The following is a 16,868-nucleotide window of genomic DNA, read 5'->3' as shown; positions in this document are numbered from 1 at the left end:
CACAGTTCTGTGGAAAATGCACTTTTAATTTAGAATTTCATAGTTTCAACTAAAATCAAATTTGTTTCCTTCTGCTGCTTTTTAGTTTTCTTTACTGGTTATGTCCAATTCTGTGTCTGTAAACACATGAAAACACACACACACACACACACACACACACACACACACACACACACACACACACACACACACACCTCACCTCAAATGATCCCTCCATCTTTTACCTTATGGGCTGTCAGGCTGCCAGCTTGTCTGTGTGTGTGTGTCTGTGTGTGTGTGTGTGTGTGTGTGTGTGTGTGTGTGTGTGTGTGTGTGTGTGAGTGAGTGACCTTGGCCACCTTGCTGTCTCCCGCCAATTAAAATTCCGGTGGTAATTAAAGCAGATCAGAAACGAGGGAATGCTGCAGACAAGGGCGAGAGACTATGCATGGTAATTATGTGGAGAGAGAGAGAGAGAGAGAGAGAGAGAGAGAGAGAGAGAGGAGGAGTTCACACATCACATTTTCTCCTCTCACTAAACTGATCTGCTGCAGTCTGATTTGATGCATTATGATTGATTGGATCAATAATTGATTTTAGATTTGAACACAGATCAGATCAAACAGAAGAACTGGACCGACACAAACACAAGAATTTTTTATACGAACAACGTTTGAAAGAGTTGGAATCACATTATATTTGAGGATCAGATTTGTTTTTTAAAAATGAAGACAGTACCACAACACCTGCTTCTACAGAGTGTTGCATTATGGGTTGTTTGTAGCCTTAATGTTGCTAGGCTAGCAAGTTTCTTTGAGCCCATTTATAGGTCTGTCTTTTAGATCTAAGTCAGAAGTTTATTATTGTCCCCATGTGGACACTTGGAGTCCATCTGTCTCTACATGTGAATGTTTATTACTATACATAGATACCTGGAAGTTTATGGTCTTTAATTGGACACCTGTCTCTATGACAACACCTGTATTCTGTTTATGTCTCTATGACGAAACCTATAGTCCGTTTATGTCTCTATTTGGACACTTGGACATCTATAATAATCACTATGAGAATGACTGGGGTCCATTGTGTCTGTACAACAGGACACTACAGTCTAATATTGTCCCTGTGAAGACACCTCAGTGTCCATTTCTGTCTCTCCAATGATCTAAACTTCCCACAGTAACGAAGCGAGTGTTTAAATCTTCCTCTGTGCTTCTAAAGTGTGTTTTGTAGTAACCTCTGTTCAGGTCAGGTTCACCAGTCACTCAACTGCTATTAGAGCCTGAAGCATCAGTGCTGTTGCTACAGTTACCTGCAGTTTGATAAACACTTATTTGTGTTTGAAGCCAGCGTCTCTCAGCCAATCAGAAACTGTTGTTTCCTATTATCGACTGAAGAGAGACACAAATTTAAATTTAGCTTCCCTGTATCTGATAAACTCTCACTTCTTCACTCAGGGCTGGAGACTGAATTACTGCTGGTTTGATTCATCGAATTATTTATTGAGATAAAAAATTCAAAAGTTTAAAAACATTTAAATATTGTCACTTAAAAAAAAATTGTGACTGAATAAAGTGAATGAGGCGACAGAAATATTGGCAGCAGTGTGATAATTACATCCAGGTATGTGTGGTTAGGTGGGATCATTGCCCCCGGCAACACCACATGCCAACACTCATCGTCATGGTAACGCTTTGGTATTAACAGGGGGGTGGGGGGTGGAGGGATTGTATATATAAGAGACTGAGTGGTAGCAGTGATACGAGGAAGGGGGGGGAGGGGGTGGGGGGGGTGGTAATGTGGGCGACACGATGTTCACATCCTATACTAGCGGTTGCCATGGGAGACAGGCTGCATCCCTCCTGGTCCTCATACTGCAGCATCCGCTCGGTGCTGTCGCCATGGTGACATCCTCCAGAGAGAGAGTCAGACAGAGAGAGAGAGAAAGAGAGAGAGAGAGGGAGAGACAAAGAAAGATAGGGGAGGTAGAAAAAAAAGCTGGGGGGGAGGTGATGGTGAAGGGGGGGGGGGGCTCACATAGACTTTGATCCTTTCTGCGCCCCCTCACGACATTCAGTCATTTTCTAATAGTCAACAATCCCAGAAAAAAGAAACACCAGGATCCAGATTTCCCACATTGGAATCAAACTGTTTGTCTGAAGGAATCACACACTGATCTGTACAGTACTACAGTACAGTACTACAGTACACTACAGTACTACAGTACACTACAGTACTACACTACAGTACTACACTACAGTACAGTACTACAGTACTACAGTACTACAGTACAGTACTACAGTACAGTACTACAGTACAGTACTACAGTACTACAGTACTACAGTACTACAGTACACTACAGTACTACACTACAGTACTACACTACAGTACAGTACTACAGTACACTACAGTACTACAGTGCTACAGTAGAGAACTACAGTATAGTACTAAAGTACAGTACAGTTAACAAATCAACTTACTTTACTGTTTTACACTAACGACTGTGTCGTCAATCAAACTGTGGAACGCCTTCATCAATTAAACTTCACTAAGAGAAAACAGAATGTTTTTCCGTACATTAAACACTCGTATAGATTTTGAAGCAGATCTGTCTCAGAACCGTTCACACTTTATAATAATGTTACAGCTGTGGGTACTTCCTCTATTTTATCTTATGTTGGCATTTTCAGAAATGAAATGAAAGACTTTTCAAGACGTGTTTGCTGCTCTCTGTGGTCGAGGGTTAGGGTGTGATTGTACTTGTATTAGAGTCTGACTGATACATCAACAGGGTGAAGAGATTAAAGCAACGGCCTGACCACTGCAGAGCAGACCAGCGTCTACGTTCGTGGAGCTGCGTCTTCATGGTGAAGCGTGTTATTCATTTTCAGCTGTAGTACAGTCTCTGAATGACGTCCACTCGTTGGGCTGCAGGTGCTAACAAACTTGATTTTATGTTGTTTATGAAACAGACAGTAAAACACAGTAAATGAACCTCAGCTCCATCATTTTATCCCTCATCAGTTCATCTGTTGCTAAATTAGTTAGCCAATAAACTAGCTAAAGCCACGGTTTGTAAAGTCTCTTTACACTCATTCTGTCTGGTAAATATGTGACTCTCATGTCAGGACAGTTACAGTCTGTGTTGGAAACATGTCTGCTATTCTCTCACTGGTTGGTCTCAAAGGTAATGACTGTAAGATGATTCAGACACTCCCCATGTTGTTTATTTTGCATGCTAGCTTCTTGACATTAGCATTAGCATGTTCCTCTGCTAATGTGGCTTGCTTTGATTTTACGCCCACATGCTGGAGCTGGTTTTGTGAACGTTAAGCCTCATTTGAAGCCAATTACATAACGAGACTAGTCAGGTATATATGGATTTTTTTCACCACACCATTTCCTACAAGCTAACAACAAGCTAATGGAAAGCTAACATGGAGATCAGACAACACTGGGGGTTTTGTAAGGCTTACTTTCATCTGATTTTACAAAGTCACACAAGCAATTCTCACATTACTTCCAAGTACGTATGCAAAGTTAGGCTAAACACATTCTGGACCTCAACTAGGATGAAGCTTGCATCCATCTTTTCATCTGACTCTGGGGAAGACGCTTATGAAATGTCAAATTAAATTCCCGCTAAAGATATTCAGACTCGTGTGGAGTCTGAGGACACTTCCCAACCCGTAAAATCTTATTAGCATTTAGTGGAAAGGCTGCAAATAAATAACAAGAAGAAATCAGACAGGAAACAAATTAGCAAACGCTGAGCTCTCCCTCTCTGCTGCGTCTTTGTAAAATCAGATGTTTGTGTACTGTGCGCTCCTGTGATCAGCTGATGATTAACTGATTAAGTAATTCATCTGTCGGTTCCCCAGAGAGGAACCATCAGACGGCCGACTTCTCTCTTTCTCCCAGCCTCTGTCTTTCCTTCTCTGTCACTAATTTACCAGAGACGATCACAGTTAGTTATAACGTTATTCTCTCAACCTCTGTTTCCAGTGTCAGGAGAGAACTTGAAATCCCAGCATGGATGAGGAGTCCTTAAAGTGCTCAATGAAAAAAAAAGAGGAAATTTCAACATTTACAATTCCAACTGGGAACAGCTTCTAAATGGACTTTATAGTGTGATTATTTTCTCCAAAGAATTAACTGTTGAGGAAATTTATTTTCATAAACCAGCTCTGAGGTCGAAGCATGACATCAACACTAGGATGTAGGTTTGGGGTCTATTGATGTAGAATACTGAATTTTAGTTTTTGGATCTTCTTCTTTTTTGTTTTGGATTTAGATTTTTGGTGTTTGGGATTTTTTTGCATCTTACTCCTTCCCCTCACTCTAACCAACACACAGCAACAGGAATGAGTCCTGAATGAGTCTCTGGGGTTTCGGTTGGTTGAAATCAGGTCTGTGTTTATCACAAGCTCAAGACATTTTCATGTTGTATTCTCCAACATAAAATACATCAGTAAATACTCTTCAAGCTTTTACGTCTCGGTTGCTAACGAGTGTCTGAATGAGGCTCAGAGGTTGTCGGGGATGTTGAACGTTGAACGTCGTCGTGTTGAACATGAAAACTGATCTTCTCTCCAGCCCAGCTTCACTGCCTCTGTCACTAACTCTGTCAGAGGAAAGGCGTCTGTGGAAGAGGTCAGAGCTGAATCAAACTACTAGTTTATAGTCTAACATTAGCTTTTTACTTCTGCTGATTGTATTTATCATAAAGTGGTGTTCATTAGTGAAGATGATCCTGCTGAACAAAACCTGTTGCTAACTTCAGGGCTGGGCTACTATCATCCCTGCAGGACGGTATTCGCTAGGTGGCTTTGTAGTGAAAAACTAGGGTCCTAGAAACGCCGTCTTCAGATTGCGGCCGTGTCCTGAAACTGCAGCCTCCGGTACCGAGTCTGATCCGGTGTTTATATTTACCTAAATGACACAGCTGCCAAGTTCACCCGGTTCACACTCTAAATTTAAATCAGGATAAAAGACAACTGAATTCAATCCAAAAGATTCTTGTGCCAAATACGCTCAGTATATAAAGTAAAAATAAATATGTACACAGCAGCAGGAGATATGCAATGTTGATTAAATATGTACCTGACACTTTAAAGTGACAGATCGAGATTACTAAAGTTGTGCCTCCTTCTTTTCTCCTGCTTCCAAACCATGAAGTTTATAAGCTTCAATTATTTCTATGATATGAATGAAAGTTCAACTGGGAAAACGTGACTCCTCAAACTGATGTCCAGCACGAGGAGCCGGCAGTGAAGTCACAGGTCCCTAAAACAAGATGATATGTGATAAAAATATTACTGAGCTCTTGGAATAATCCTGAAAACGGAGCGGTGAAGTAAAAGAGGGTTTTTAAATCAAATCAAAATCGAAACCAATTCCTTGTTCTCCCACAAAAACATCAAGACTTATCCGTTAGAAACGTCCGTCAGAGTTTTTATACGAGTGTGAATATCTGAGCTCTGATTCTGGAGCCTGACTCTCGTTACGCCGGACGCTGAATGTTCCTGGGCAGCTCTGTGCCCTTCGCAGCAACATCAGTCTGCTCTGCCAGCGATTCGCCATCCTGCCCTTCTCATTATCTCTCTGTTACCTCGGGCGTCAAACCACCGCTGTCCTGAGCTGTGCAACCTCTACATGCCAGCCTCCCACACACACACACACACACACACGCACACACACACACACACACACACACACACACACACACGCACACACACACACACACCAACCTCTACACTGAAAACAATACCGTAGAGATGCTCCAAAATAACCTCAGAACATCTCAACGAGTGCTTTGATTTCATAATGGATGTTTAAATCTGTTTTTTTTTTTTACCTAAATAATGAAATCTACTTCAGTTTCCACGGCCTCATATTCAGCCTTCAAATGTTATTTTCTTTGAGAGAAAACCTCTGTGGTCCACTTCTGCTTCAATGCAACTCCATCTGGTTTGATATATATTTCACCTGTTTTATAGAAATGTATGAGTTTCGTGCAGATGGATGTTTTTGTGGCTCTGCCCTGTTTTACTATGAAAATGCAAACATTACATTGGCTGCAGTTTTACTCCAGAGAAATCAAGAGTTGTAGTGAATGCCCCCCCCCCCCCACCCCCCCCCCCCCGACACACACACTTCTGTTGGTAATTCACTGTCTCTGCATTTCCAAAGGCGACAGAGATCTGAGGCAGAAACCGAGCGTCCTGCAGCCTGAAGGGTCGGAGCACTGCGGGACGGATGGCCATCGCCCGCCGTGACCTGGGGACTTCGCAGCTACGCGCTCGGTCTGATTGGTTTTCTATCTGCGGCCTCGTGAGGGGGCGGTGGATTTACTGACTGGAGGCTGCGAGCTGCCGATTGAGGAGGTCTGAGACCGTGACGTGAGCTCATTTATTGTTGCCACAGTTCGGTTTCTGAGCTGCTGAGTGAGACGTTTGAAGCCGACAGACAGGACTGCAGCCAGCCGGACACCCCTCATCAATTCTTTTACAATCCAACCAGAAAAGTCTGCACAATTTTCTAATTATTTTTTAATTTTTTTACACGTTTTATTTTTCATTTTGTTATATCTTATCTCTGTAATGCTGTTTCAGACAAAATATAAATTCCCTTCATTTTAAATTGTTCATTTATTATTTTTGCACCTAACAAGATTAAAATGTAAAGCTATGGTGTAGCTACTGAAATCCAGGCTCTGGAAGATTAAAAGTCTCCACTGAATTTATTATCTTAAATTTATTATCTTTAAACCTCATTGAATGAAGCAGAAATTGAAACTTGACGAGTTGAAACTGGTCGAAAACATTTAAATTAAGTTTATTTAGGCAGATTTTAATGGAAATTTTTGGCGGGAGAAAAGTTTCAAATCGTCGTTTTAGAGATTCTTATTTTTTATCTTTCAAAATAAAAGTTGTAGAGAAATGTGACGCCTTCAATGGCTAAAACCAGAAATCTTAAAATCTGATTTCTCATACTTCAGAATTCTTCTCTTAGAGGGAAAAACAAATTTCCTGATGATGTTTTCTTTGCTTCACATGCATCCATGTTGGATCAATAATATGATCCTAGATAGCAAAATAAATCCAGCCCATGCTGGTTTTCTTCTGGCCCAGTATACGTGCGGTTCCACGGCCTGAATCTGGCCCATAAACAGCATGATTGTCACGTGCATCTGGACACATTTCTTCTGTCCAAAGACCAAAATCAAGAACCCGGGCATATGTTGGGCCAGAAGTTTCATTTTGTTACCTGGGGAGTGACCTACAGTAGAGAATCTGAGCAGCTCCTAAAGGTCACAGAAAGAATGAGTGATCCGTACTTTTTAACACAATATGTCAGATGAAACATTTAAGACATCCTCAGACCTCCGCACTCATCAGGCTTCATGCAAAATCATTTCTTGGAACAAAGAACTCAAAGAAAACGATGTAAAAACCGGACATCGGCAAAGCAAGAGGAGCAGCTCGTACCTGCGGTGCCTGGCGTACTTCCCGCTGACGTGACCGCTGCCATCACAGCCGGGGGTGGGACAGCTGAGGAGGAAACACACACACACACAGTGAGAACACAAACTCTACAGTAGTGTTGGGTGAGTGATATGGAGGGTGGGGTTGTGGGTGTCGGCTGCTCGTTCTGCAGCTCCACCTGACGTGGTGTGGTCAGTGGTTTAGTGGTGAAGTTACGCTGCACTGTTCTGCGTCAGGGTTTCCTCTGGGGTCTCTGCTTCAATTTAATACCACATCAAACGCAATTAAGCAGCAGAATGGACGGATGGATTAACTATTTAACGATAATTAATTCTTTTTACAGCTGCAGTGATTCTTTTTTTAAACAAAAACGTCAAATATTAGCTGGTTTTGGCAAAAGATGTATATTTTAGTTTAGTAAAGGAAAGTTTTGGACTGATGGACAAAACAAAAACAGGAGATGAAATATTAAATATTAATAATATTAATACATCCCGCGGCCTTTTATTGAGGAAACTGAATTCAGGGCTTCCTGCTCTTCCCTCGTGGTCGTCAAGATGTAAAAATAGCAGATCTTGTTAACAGCTGTGATAACTTTACACAGTTTTAAAATCCACACTCACAGTGGGATGAACCTCATGGATCTGTGACACACAACCAGCCAGTTGTATTTCACACGTTTCTCACTGTTTCCTGAATCAACTCCAGCAGCAGCAGCAGCAGCAGCAGCAGCAGATCACCGTGTCGCTGTTTTCAGTCTGTACGTTGGTGGATTTTGTGTCTCTTTTTAAGCGTTTTACGTCTCTTTATGATAGTTTTTGTCTCTGTGATAATTCTTTGTTTGTTTCTTCTCTGTCTCTTTGTATTATTCTTTTTTCTTTGTTGTCATTTTTAGTCTCTTTGTTCTTGGGTTTGTGTCTTTGTGGTTACTTTGAGAGTCTGTGACAGTTTTGAGTGATTTTGTGATTTTGTGTCTTTTAACTTCACTATGACTTTTTAACAAGAAACATTTACAGTAACTTCATGTAGAGGCTCTGGTCCAGGGGCCCCACACCCTCATCCCTGCATGAAGCACAGGCTTCCTGTACTGCACTGTACTGTACTGTACTGTACTGTACTATACTGCACTGTACTATACGGCACTGCACTATACTGCACTGTACTATACTGCACTGTACTGCACTGTACTATACTATACTGCACTGTACTGCACTGTACTATACTGTACTGCACTGTACTATACTGTACTGCACTGTACTGCACTGTACTATACTATACTGTACTGTACTGCACTGTACTATACTGTACTGCACTGTACTGTACTGCACTGTACTATACTATACTGTACTGCACTGTACTGCACTGCACTGCACTATACTATACTGTACTGCACTGTACTGCACTGTACTATACTATACTGTACTGCACTGTACTGCACTGTTAGCCCTGGGTTAACAATATGAATGAATGAAAGATTAGAGCAGCCTGGTGTTCCCGGGGTTTTGGATGAGCTCAGGGAGTTAAGAGTCAGAGGTAAACTTTCTTTTATTGGGAATATTCTGTTCTTCCTAATTTGGAGAAAATAAACACATTCACTCATTGAGCTGGTTTCACTGTCAGCAGCAGGTCGAAGAGTTTCTGTCTGAATGGGTTTTTCTTTCCAGCCGGCAGCACAGCTCTCCAGAGCTCTGAGTCACGCTGCTGCAGCTTTCAGGCCGCTCTGCCCCGAAGACACGCAGACCGCCGGCCAACGCACGCCGCCCGGCTTCAGGGACTCGCACACCCGCGACCTCTGACCTCACACTGCAGAGCTCCACCCACCCTCCACCCAGCATCACCTGATTTATACACGCTTACTTGCAGGCTAAAAAACGAGAGACAGAGGTGAAGATTTAACATCACGAGTGTAAAGACGCAGAGGAGGAGGAGGAGAGCGATGGAGAAAGAGGAGGAAGGCAAGAAGGTAGGGGAGGAAGAGGATGAGGAAAGAGGAGTATTGAGTATTGAGGAGTATATGAGGAATGGGAGGACACAAATGGCAAAGAGGAGGAGAAGGTAATGAAGCAGGGGGAGGAATTGAGGTGGAAGAGAAGAAGAGGAATAAAATATGGCAGAAAGAGGGTGATGGAAGACTGGAGGGAGAGAAGCAGCAGGGAGAGGAGGAGGTGAGAAAACAAGGGGAGAAAGAGGACGAGCGGAGGAAAACAGGAGGCGATTGGCTCAAGGTGAGGAGGCTCATCAATCAGTGTAGGAGCAGAGACTGATAGTGTTGCCTTATTGATCCAAGCTCTGTGTGTGTGTGTGTGTATCTTCACTCCCCCGATACAATGTCAGACACACTTAATCGCAATCATGGTAAAAAAAAAATTCCCACAATGCATCAGTACAACCTTAATGTTAGTAAGCTTTTTAAAACTACAAAATATTTTCTTCCACTTGTTTCCAGAGCCGGCGGGCCCCGGAAACAAAACCAGATGTGGCCCTAAAAAGGCAAAATGTCCGGACACACCATGAAGTGGCAGAGCAGGATTAATTCACACACCCCAGTTGGTGCTGGGAGTTTGATTCCTGTGATTTACTTTCATTGAAATTAATTGATTTTTGTCTGAAATGTTGCCGTGATAAACGGCTCTGAGCCACAGACTTCAGTTGTTCCTGAAATGATTACAGACGTGTCAGTGAGTCTCACTGTAGCACTGGGCGACATGTTCCTTCATCACACTGTAAGTATGTGATGACTCAGTCCCACACACACGACGTCCCGCTGCCCTAAATACTCTCTAGGGCACCAAATGTGGATTAATCCGCTGCAGAAAATAGTCCCCAGCAAACACAACATTTCCTCCTGCTTGACTAATGTTTGAAAAAGAAAACCTTTAGCTCCTTTTACCCAGAGATCCAGCTGTAACGTCGTTAAGAAGCCGTTGCCAAGGCGAGTGATTTTAGATAGCGTGCAGGCGTTGTGTAATCCGGGGCGTGACGTGTAACAACAGCCCCAGTATCCTGTCCCACCGTGTCAGCTCTCCCCTCTACACCCCCCTCAGTCTGGCTCTGTGACTGCCTCCGCCGACGGAACAAAGGCGGAACAACAACGTTCCCCGTTCTGTGTTTGTACATTTTGTACAGAACAGTGAGGCGGGATATATGCAACATTCCCGCCTTCTGATCTTTTCATGGGATTTGCTGACAGCAACAAAAACAAACAATATCACCAGGCTAATCCTTATACAAGTGTATAAACGTGTACCGTCAACCTACATGGAAAACACTGTAGCTACGTCCTAATTCAGGGGCCGGATCCTTTCGGAGGACGAGGGCCACGGAGGCGTGGCCCTTCACAGCCGTCGTAGAGCGCAAGGGCCGGACAGAAAAGAGACGGTCTGCGTCGTCAGCTCTGACTGTGGCTCGTCACCTACCAACCTTGACAACGTGAAACTTTTCGAGGCCTGTGGTTTGGACAGTTGTGCCGTTAGCTGCTGAACTGAGCTGAAACACAATACTTACATTTAACTGTGTAATCCTCAGGCTCTCTGTCGGTGTTGTTTGCTGCCGTACTTTCAGTGTTGGTGCACAATTAATCTCGGGATATGTTCGACCATGAAGGATCCATCTGTGGGAGCCTTCGTCGCCCAGGAAGAGAAGAACGCAATTGAAGGAGCCTTTGAAATGGGACAGTCTAGTCGTGCCGCTGTGACGCAATCTTTCTTCAAATGCAGCCTCTGAAGGATTCGGCCTCTGAATTGGGACACAGCTTGCATCTGTTATTTAAGAGCACTCTGCTGCATCCCGCTTCAGCTTTTTTTTTTTTTTTTTGCCTTTTTAATCAGCATCTTCTTGGCACCACCTTTTCGCTTCCATTTTTTGTCTTCATTTTCAACATGAGTCATCATGTGAAGGTGGGAGTGTTGTCAACGTCCCTCTGCTCCTTCAGCTGCAGCCAGAACCATATCCAGCACACTGGGATCTGGATCAGGATTTGTCCCGATCCATCCTCAAAGAACTTCATGTCCGTTTGTTTTAATATTTCTTGTGCACAAGCAGGAGTTCTGGCACTGAGGACAAAGGTCAGGAGGTCACCAGAAACATTAGGGGTCATCCTCAGGGGACCATAAATTTTCACAGTAAATTACCTGAAAATCTGCTCATTCGCTGAACTCATTAGTCTCCCCTCCTTTCAGGACAAAGTCACTAATCATCAACCTGGAGTTAAAGTGATGCAGCAGAAACTGCAGCTCTGATTCCCACTGAGCTGACAGATGTGATGTGTTTATTTTGCAATTTAAATCAAGTCATGGAAGAATTTTAATATCAGAGCCACGGTTTTTTTCTTTCTTCCTTTTTTCCTCAATCTGCCACATCACACCACAATGACAAATTAATTTGTACATGTTTATCCCTGCAGATTAGTCAGATTAGTCCGTGACTGTGATAAAAAATAAATAAATAAATTAAAACTGATGAAAATATTCAATGATTCCTCGTGACGTACTTATAGTATTTCACAGTATTTAAACTATGAGTCATTCCTGTCATTACTGCTGACTTCAAAGCGTCTCTGTCCATGTCTGGCTCTGGGTGCGCAGCCCTCAGCGGCACCCATCAGATTTAAATTCTGGGTGAATCACACTGAGTTTTCTGCTCCTCCGCTTCAGGCTCACATGGTGCAGACAGGACATGTTGTTTACAGTAAAGCACTGACCTGGATCAAACCGGGTTCAACCATAATCTGCTGCACACACCAATATTTGTCAGTTTTACTAAATGAGATTAAGTGAAGCAGAAACTTCCCCCTTCACTCACTCACACACATGCACACACTCACACACTCACACGCACACACTCTCACACACTCACACACACTCACACACACTCACACACACACAGGTAGCAGTGATATTCAGCCGCTGCTGGTGTTTTTCTCCAGTCATATCACAAAATGTTGTAAGTCGTCAAAATGTAATAAAGAATTGGTCGAGTGCGATTGAAAAACGGTTCATGTATTACACAACAGGGTCTCATATTAACACGACACCCTGCTGACCCACTGTCGGAGGTCACAAGGTCATGATTCGCTCTCAGAATTACGACATCCATCTCTTTACTCCCTATTCATCTCAAAGTCCCGGTGTAGCTTCCCTATTGCTGCAGATGCCGCAGCAATCCACCTAATAATCTTTCACACACTCATGAACGAAGGAATCCCTTGTTTTCTCAGGAACACACTGGATGTGTCACGTGTGCGTGGCGGCTGCAGAACGTTTGGGTTTTCATTTAGGAGCCCATGTTAACAGCTTAGAGCAACACACTGGCTGCGTCTCGCGTATTTTTCACACGTGACTCGTCTCCCAGCAGAAATAGAGAAAAGACCTTTTGATGTCACAGTGACATCACAGTAGAAACTGAAGACGACACAGTCATTAAAAAATTTAAATATATATTTTTTAACCATTTAAGCAGCTGCATGTGGAGACAGAGACGTTATAGTGACGTTTTCTGTCAAAAATAAATCAGAAATGAATTAATAATGAAAAGAAAGCCAACATTCAGTAACCTGTAAACTGTATGTAGAGATAGAGCTGGACACGCAGCCTGTGTGAACACACGCGTTTCTCCGAAGCAGTTCGGCGACGTCAGCTGCCACGCACACGCTACGCAGGCAGTTTGATCCTGGTGTCTTTCTAGCTGCTTCGTGTTCAGCCAACCGTCTACTAGAGGTCATGACCCAAATAATCCACCATGACCATATTATCTGTAAAAATGTCCTTCTGAGCCAGTGGTGAAGTGGTGTTTTGATATCTATACTCAGCCTTGTAGGAGCCATTCTTCTGAATTACTTCTTCTGATACTTTAAGTACATTTTTTGACATTTTTAATGCACAACAATATTTTTAGGAATCTGAATACAGCATTTATCAGCTGTGGTGCCGCAGCCACAAGTGTAACATTATATAGCTTTATGTCCATCTCATTGTCCCCTTTGCTCGTTGTCACTGTCATCGTCAGACAGTTTGTTTCTTCTTGACAAAGTTTAACAGTATGATTTGTTGTGTTCGCCTCATATTTGAATAATAATAACACGGACAGATTATAAGAAGATAAAAGCACCTGCACCCCTCGTTTGTAGAGCCCCCAGACTGAGAGAGACACAAAACAACTACCTACACCGTCCAGTTCTGGACTCCCATCAGCTGTCCTGTCCACCAAAGTCACAAACTTGTCAAAGCCCAACACTCAGTGAGAGAAACCTTGAATTTCAGACAAAAACAAACAGCTTTCACATTCATTACTGAGTGACTCAATAAAAAATCAGATATATACCGGATGGTTAAACTCCCATGACCTCTCATTCAAGAGCATTAGACTGGGTCACTGCTCTGCGACCAGGACAGAATCCACAGTGCTTCCTTCCTTCTAGTCAAACCTCTTAATGTTTCTCCACCATTGTCCACCTGTGTATTGCAGTATCTCCTGAGCTGACGCATAACTGGCAACACATTGGACCCTTGCATGTAACTGTGCTGGGCCAATGGTATCATTAGATCATGAGTCAAAATTATGAGACATGCTAATGACAGGAGAAGTCTCTCAGTATTACTTTCTTTGATGAATGCAAGGTGATGCAATAATAAGAGTCCAATATGATGATGAATTAATTTTGGTTTACCTACCTGAATAACTCCTGTGTAACAGCTTCCACAGCAGCTACATAGAGATAAACAGAACAAAAAGATTAATGTTATAATAACTTCAGTCCTCAGCTGACAATAATTAACACATGTACTGTGTGTGGGCTTCAGAATAACATTTATTATGTCAATTACTAATTGATTTAATTTATGATTGTTGTGGGACACAGGAACCGATTGAATGTCAGTTTTCTAATCACTAATTTAGCACCAAGTCAGTGATAAAATTGTGATAAAAACTAGAGGAATTATTTGTTTCACAGAGCATTTTACAGATTTAATGTTGCATGTGCTTTATGTTACAGATAACATGATGTATCAATATTGGAAATTTCCTTGTTAATATCTGATAGACAATTATTAGTATCCAGTTGCTCTAATTTAACAGACGTCACTATCAGTTTTAAAGCTAGCAAACTTATCAAATAAACAAAGAAGAAGTTGTGTTTAATTAATATTCTTGGCTCCAGCAGGTTAGCCGGCTGGCTAGGTTAGCTAACAAACTACTTAAGCTAACATTAACTTATAATGTCAGCTAAACCAGCTTTTTTTTTTTTTTTACATGTTTATTGCCTTTTTCATGTGGTATTTAAATCAAGATTTTATATGTTAACGTGAGTAAAAATAATTGGTTGAGACAGGAGCAGTTATAACATTAGCTGACATATTTGTTTGCTAGCCAGCCTAGCCAGGGTTAATGAACCTGTTTTTGCTGGGAGGCGGTGATTCAGAAGTTTTGAACAAGATTATGACAAGACAGACATAAAGCATCCTCATACCTCGGACTCCTTTGGATCGTGTTCGATGGCGTTTTTCAACCGCATTCCCCTCCATCTGGAGAGGAAAACACAATTTAACGCTCTGAACCTGTAACGGCTGAATAAGAAAATGTGCTTTTGTTCATGACTTCATTAGCTGCCTGCAAAGTCATGTCAACCAACCAGCTGCCATTAGCAAAGACTTATAACAACTTATAAACTACTTACAATAGCAACCAACTGCCACTTAGCAACTGCTTTCAATAATGTAACAACTATTTACAGTAGCAACCAACTAGCTGCCACTTAGCAACCGCTTTAAACAACTTAACAGCTACTTAGCAACCAGCTAGCTACCACTTAGCAACCTGAACAACTTGAAAACTACTTGCAGTAGTAACCAACTAGCTGCCACTTAGCAAAGGCTTTGATCAACTACTCAACAACTACTACTTAAGAACCAATAGCTACCACTTGCAACGACTATGAACAATGTAACTGCACATTCAACAACATAACTACTTACCTAGCAGCAAATTAGCAATTTGAACAACTTACCAACTACTTAGTAACCAACTAACTACTAACAACTGCTAGCAACTTACTAGCTGCTACTCATCGCTTATAACAACTTAACAACTATTTATAATAGCAGCCCACTAGCTGCCACTCAGCAGCCACATTAAATAACTCAACAATTAGAAACCACCTACTGGAAACTTAGAAATTAGCCTGAAAGAACAGGGAACTATGGAAGCAACCATTGCAACCACACTTGGAATCAATGCTAACACTCTGTAGCAATGACTTAGCAACATACTATTTACTACTTACACAAGCAACTATTAAGCAATAACCTGTTAGAAACGAATTAGCAATGTCTCACCACATTAGCTTCCATTTGAAAAGTGGTAGCTAACGTGTAACCGACCAGGTTACAACTACAACATCTACTGTCGTATAATAGTTTTATAGTAATCTCACCCTGGTTTTGTCAAGTTACCCATGAATTTACAAAGTGAAATTTCAATTTTGTTTTAGGTACCATTTTTAGCTAGCATTAATATGGTGCCATCTTTCCACACATGGCATACAAAAGAGATGACCACTCTATATTGTTCTTTATCGTGAATTCAGATGTGGAATAAACTTGCTGTCAACACAAACTGTACTCCATATAACATGAGACCTCACACAGGCCACACTGTTAACTCTTTATTCTAGTTTTGACAGTTAGTATTTCAGTTGTGACAGTGTACCTGGTCGAGCTCAGTGTGGCACCACCTCAATCTGTTGCTGGTCCTATTGCTGAAGAGTCTTTGCACCAAACACCGTTTCAGAGGCCGTCTTCCAAAGTCATGATCTGAGAAAAGAAAACACAGCAGCGTCTCAGTTTTGCTGGATGTCAGATTCATGTTGCAAGAATCAAACCTGTCAGCACCCTGTTTGTTCTGAAATGTGTAATCGCGATATGACATTTAAACACTCGAGAGACTCCACTTGAGCGAGATCATCTACACATTTTTACTGATATTTACAAATGTGACATTTCATTCTTTCAGTCAATTATGTGTTTCTCCAGAGAGGTCTTACAGTTGCACTGCTAGATGCATTTTAGTAACCCATAATATGACCTAGAAATGATGCATAAGAAGACTAACATGGAATTTATCATGCTCTTGGCAGAGAAAGTTCCCTCATAGACGTTTTTGTACTTGCACTATTAACTTTGAGATTGGAAACTTTGTATGATAAAGCAACAGGGGTTTTATTTTGAAAGGACTAGAGGGTAACAGTGATTTAACAATGGGATCATCAATTAGCGGAATTTTCTTTTTGGTGGCACAAACCAAATAATCAGACATGAGCACAATACATAACAACAGTTACTGCTCTTTTACATCCAAACATTGTAATTAGTCTCTGTGGACTGATTTTAATTTTAGTATTTTTTAAGC

At 41.8% G+C, this 16,868-nt stretch overlaps 1 protein-coding gene across 1 annotated transcript in view; it reads right to left on the bottom strand.

Moving 5' to 3' along the window:
- LOC111231713 (myelin transcription factor 1-like protein) overlaps positions 1–16,185 on the bottom strand; it is a 50,636-nt gene extending 34,451 nt beyond the window's left edge. Inside the window, exons 1-4 of the mRNA XM_022758930.1 lie at positions 16,170–16,185; positions 14,932–14,986; positions 14,135–14,168; positions 7,470–7,532 (exon numbers count right to left, since the gene is read on the bottom strand). Of these exons, the coding sequence (XP_022614651.1) occupies positions 7,470–7,532; positions 14,135–14,168; positions 14,932–14,986 (152 nt within the window). The 5' untranslated portion in view covers positions 16,170–16,185. The remainder of the gene's footprint in view (positions 1–7,469; positions 7,533–14,134; positions 14,169–14,931; positions 14,987–16,169) is intronic.
- Between the last annotated feature and the right edge of the window lie 683 nt (positions 16,186–16,868).

The sequence above is a fragment of the Seriola dumerili genome, unplaced genomic scaffold (assembly GCF_002260705.1).
Source record: "Seriola dumerili isolate Sdu_G_001 unplaced genomic scaffold, Sdu_1.0 BDQW01000312.1, whole genome shotgun sequence".
Lineage (NCBI taxonomy): Eukaryota > Metazoa > Chordata > Actinopteri > Carangiformes > Carangidae > Seriola > Seriola dumerili.
Note: the sequence above shows the minus strand (reverse complement) of the source record. Positions and strands in the feature narration are given on the sequence as shown.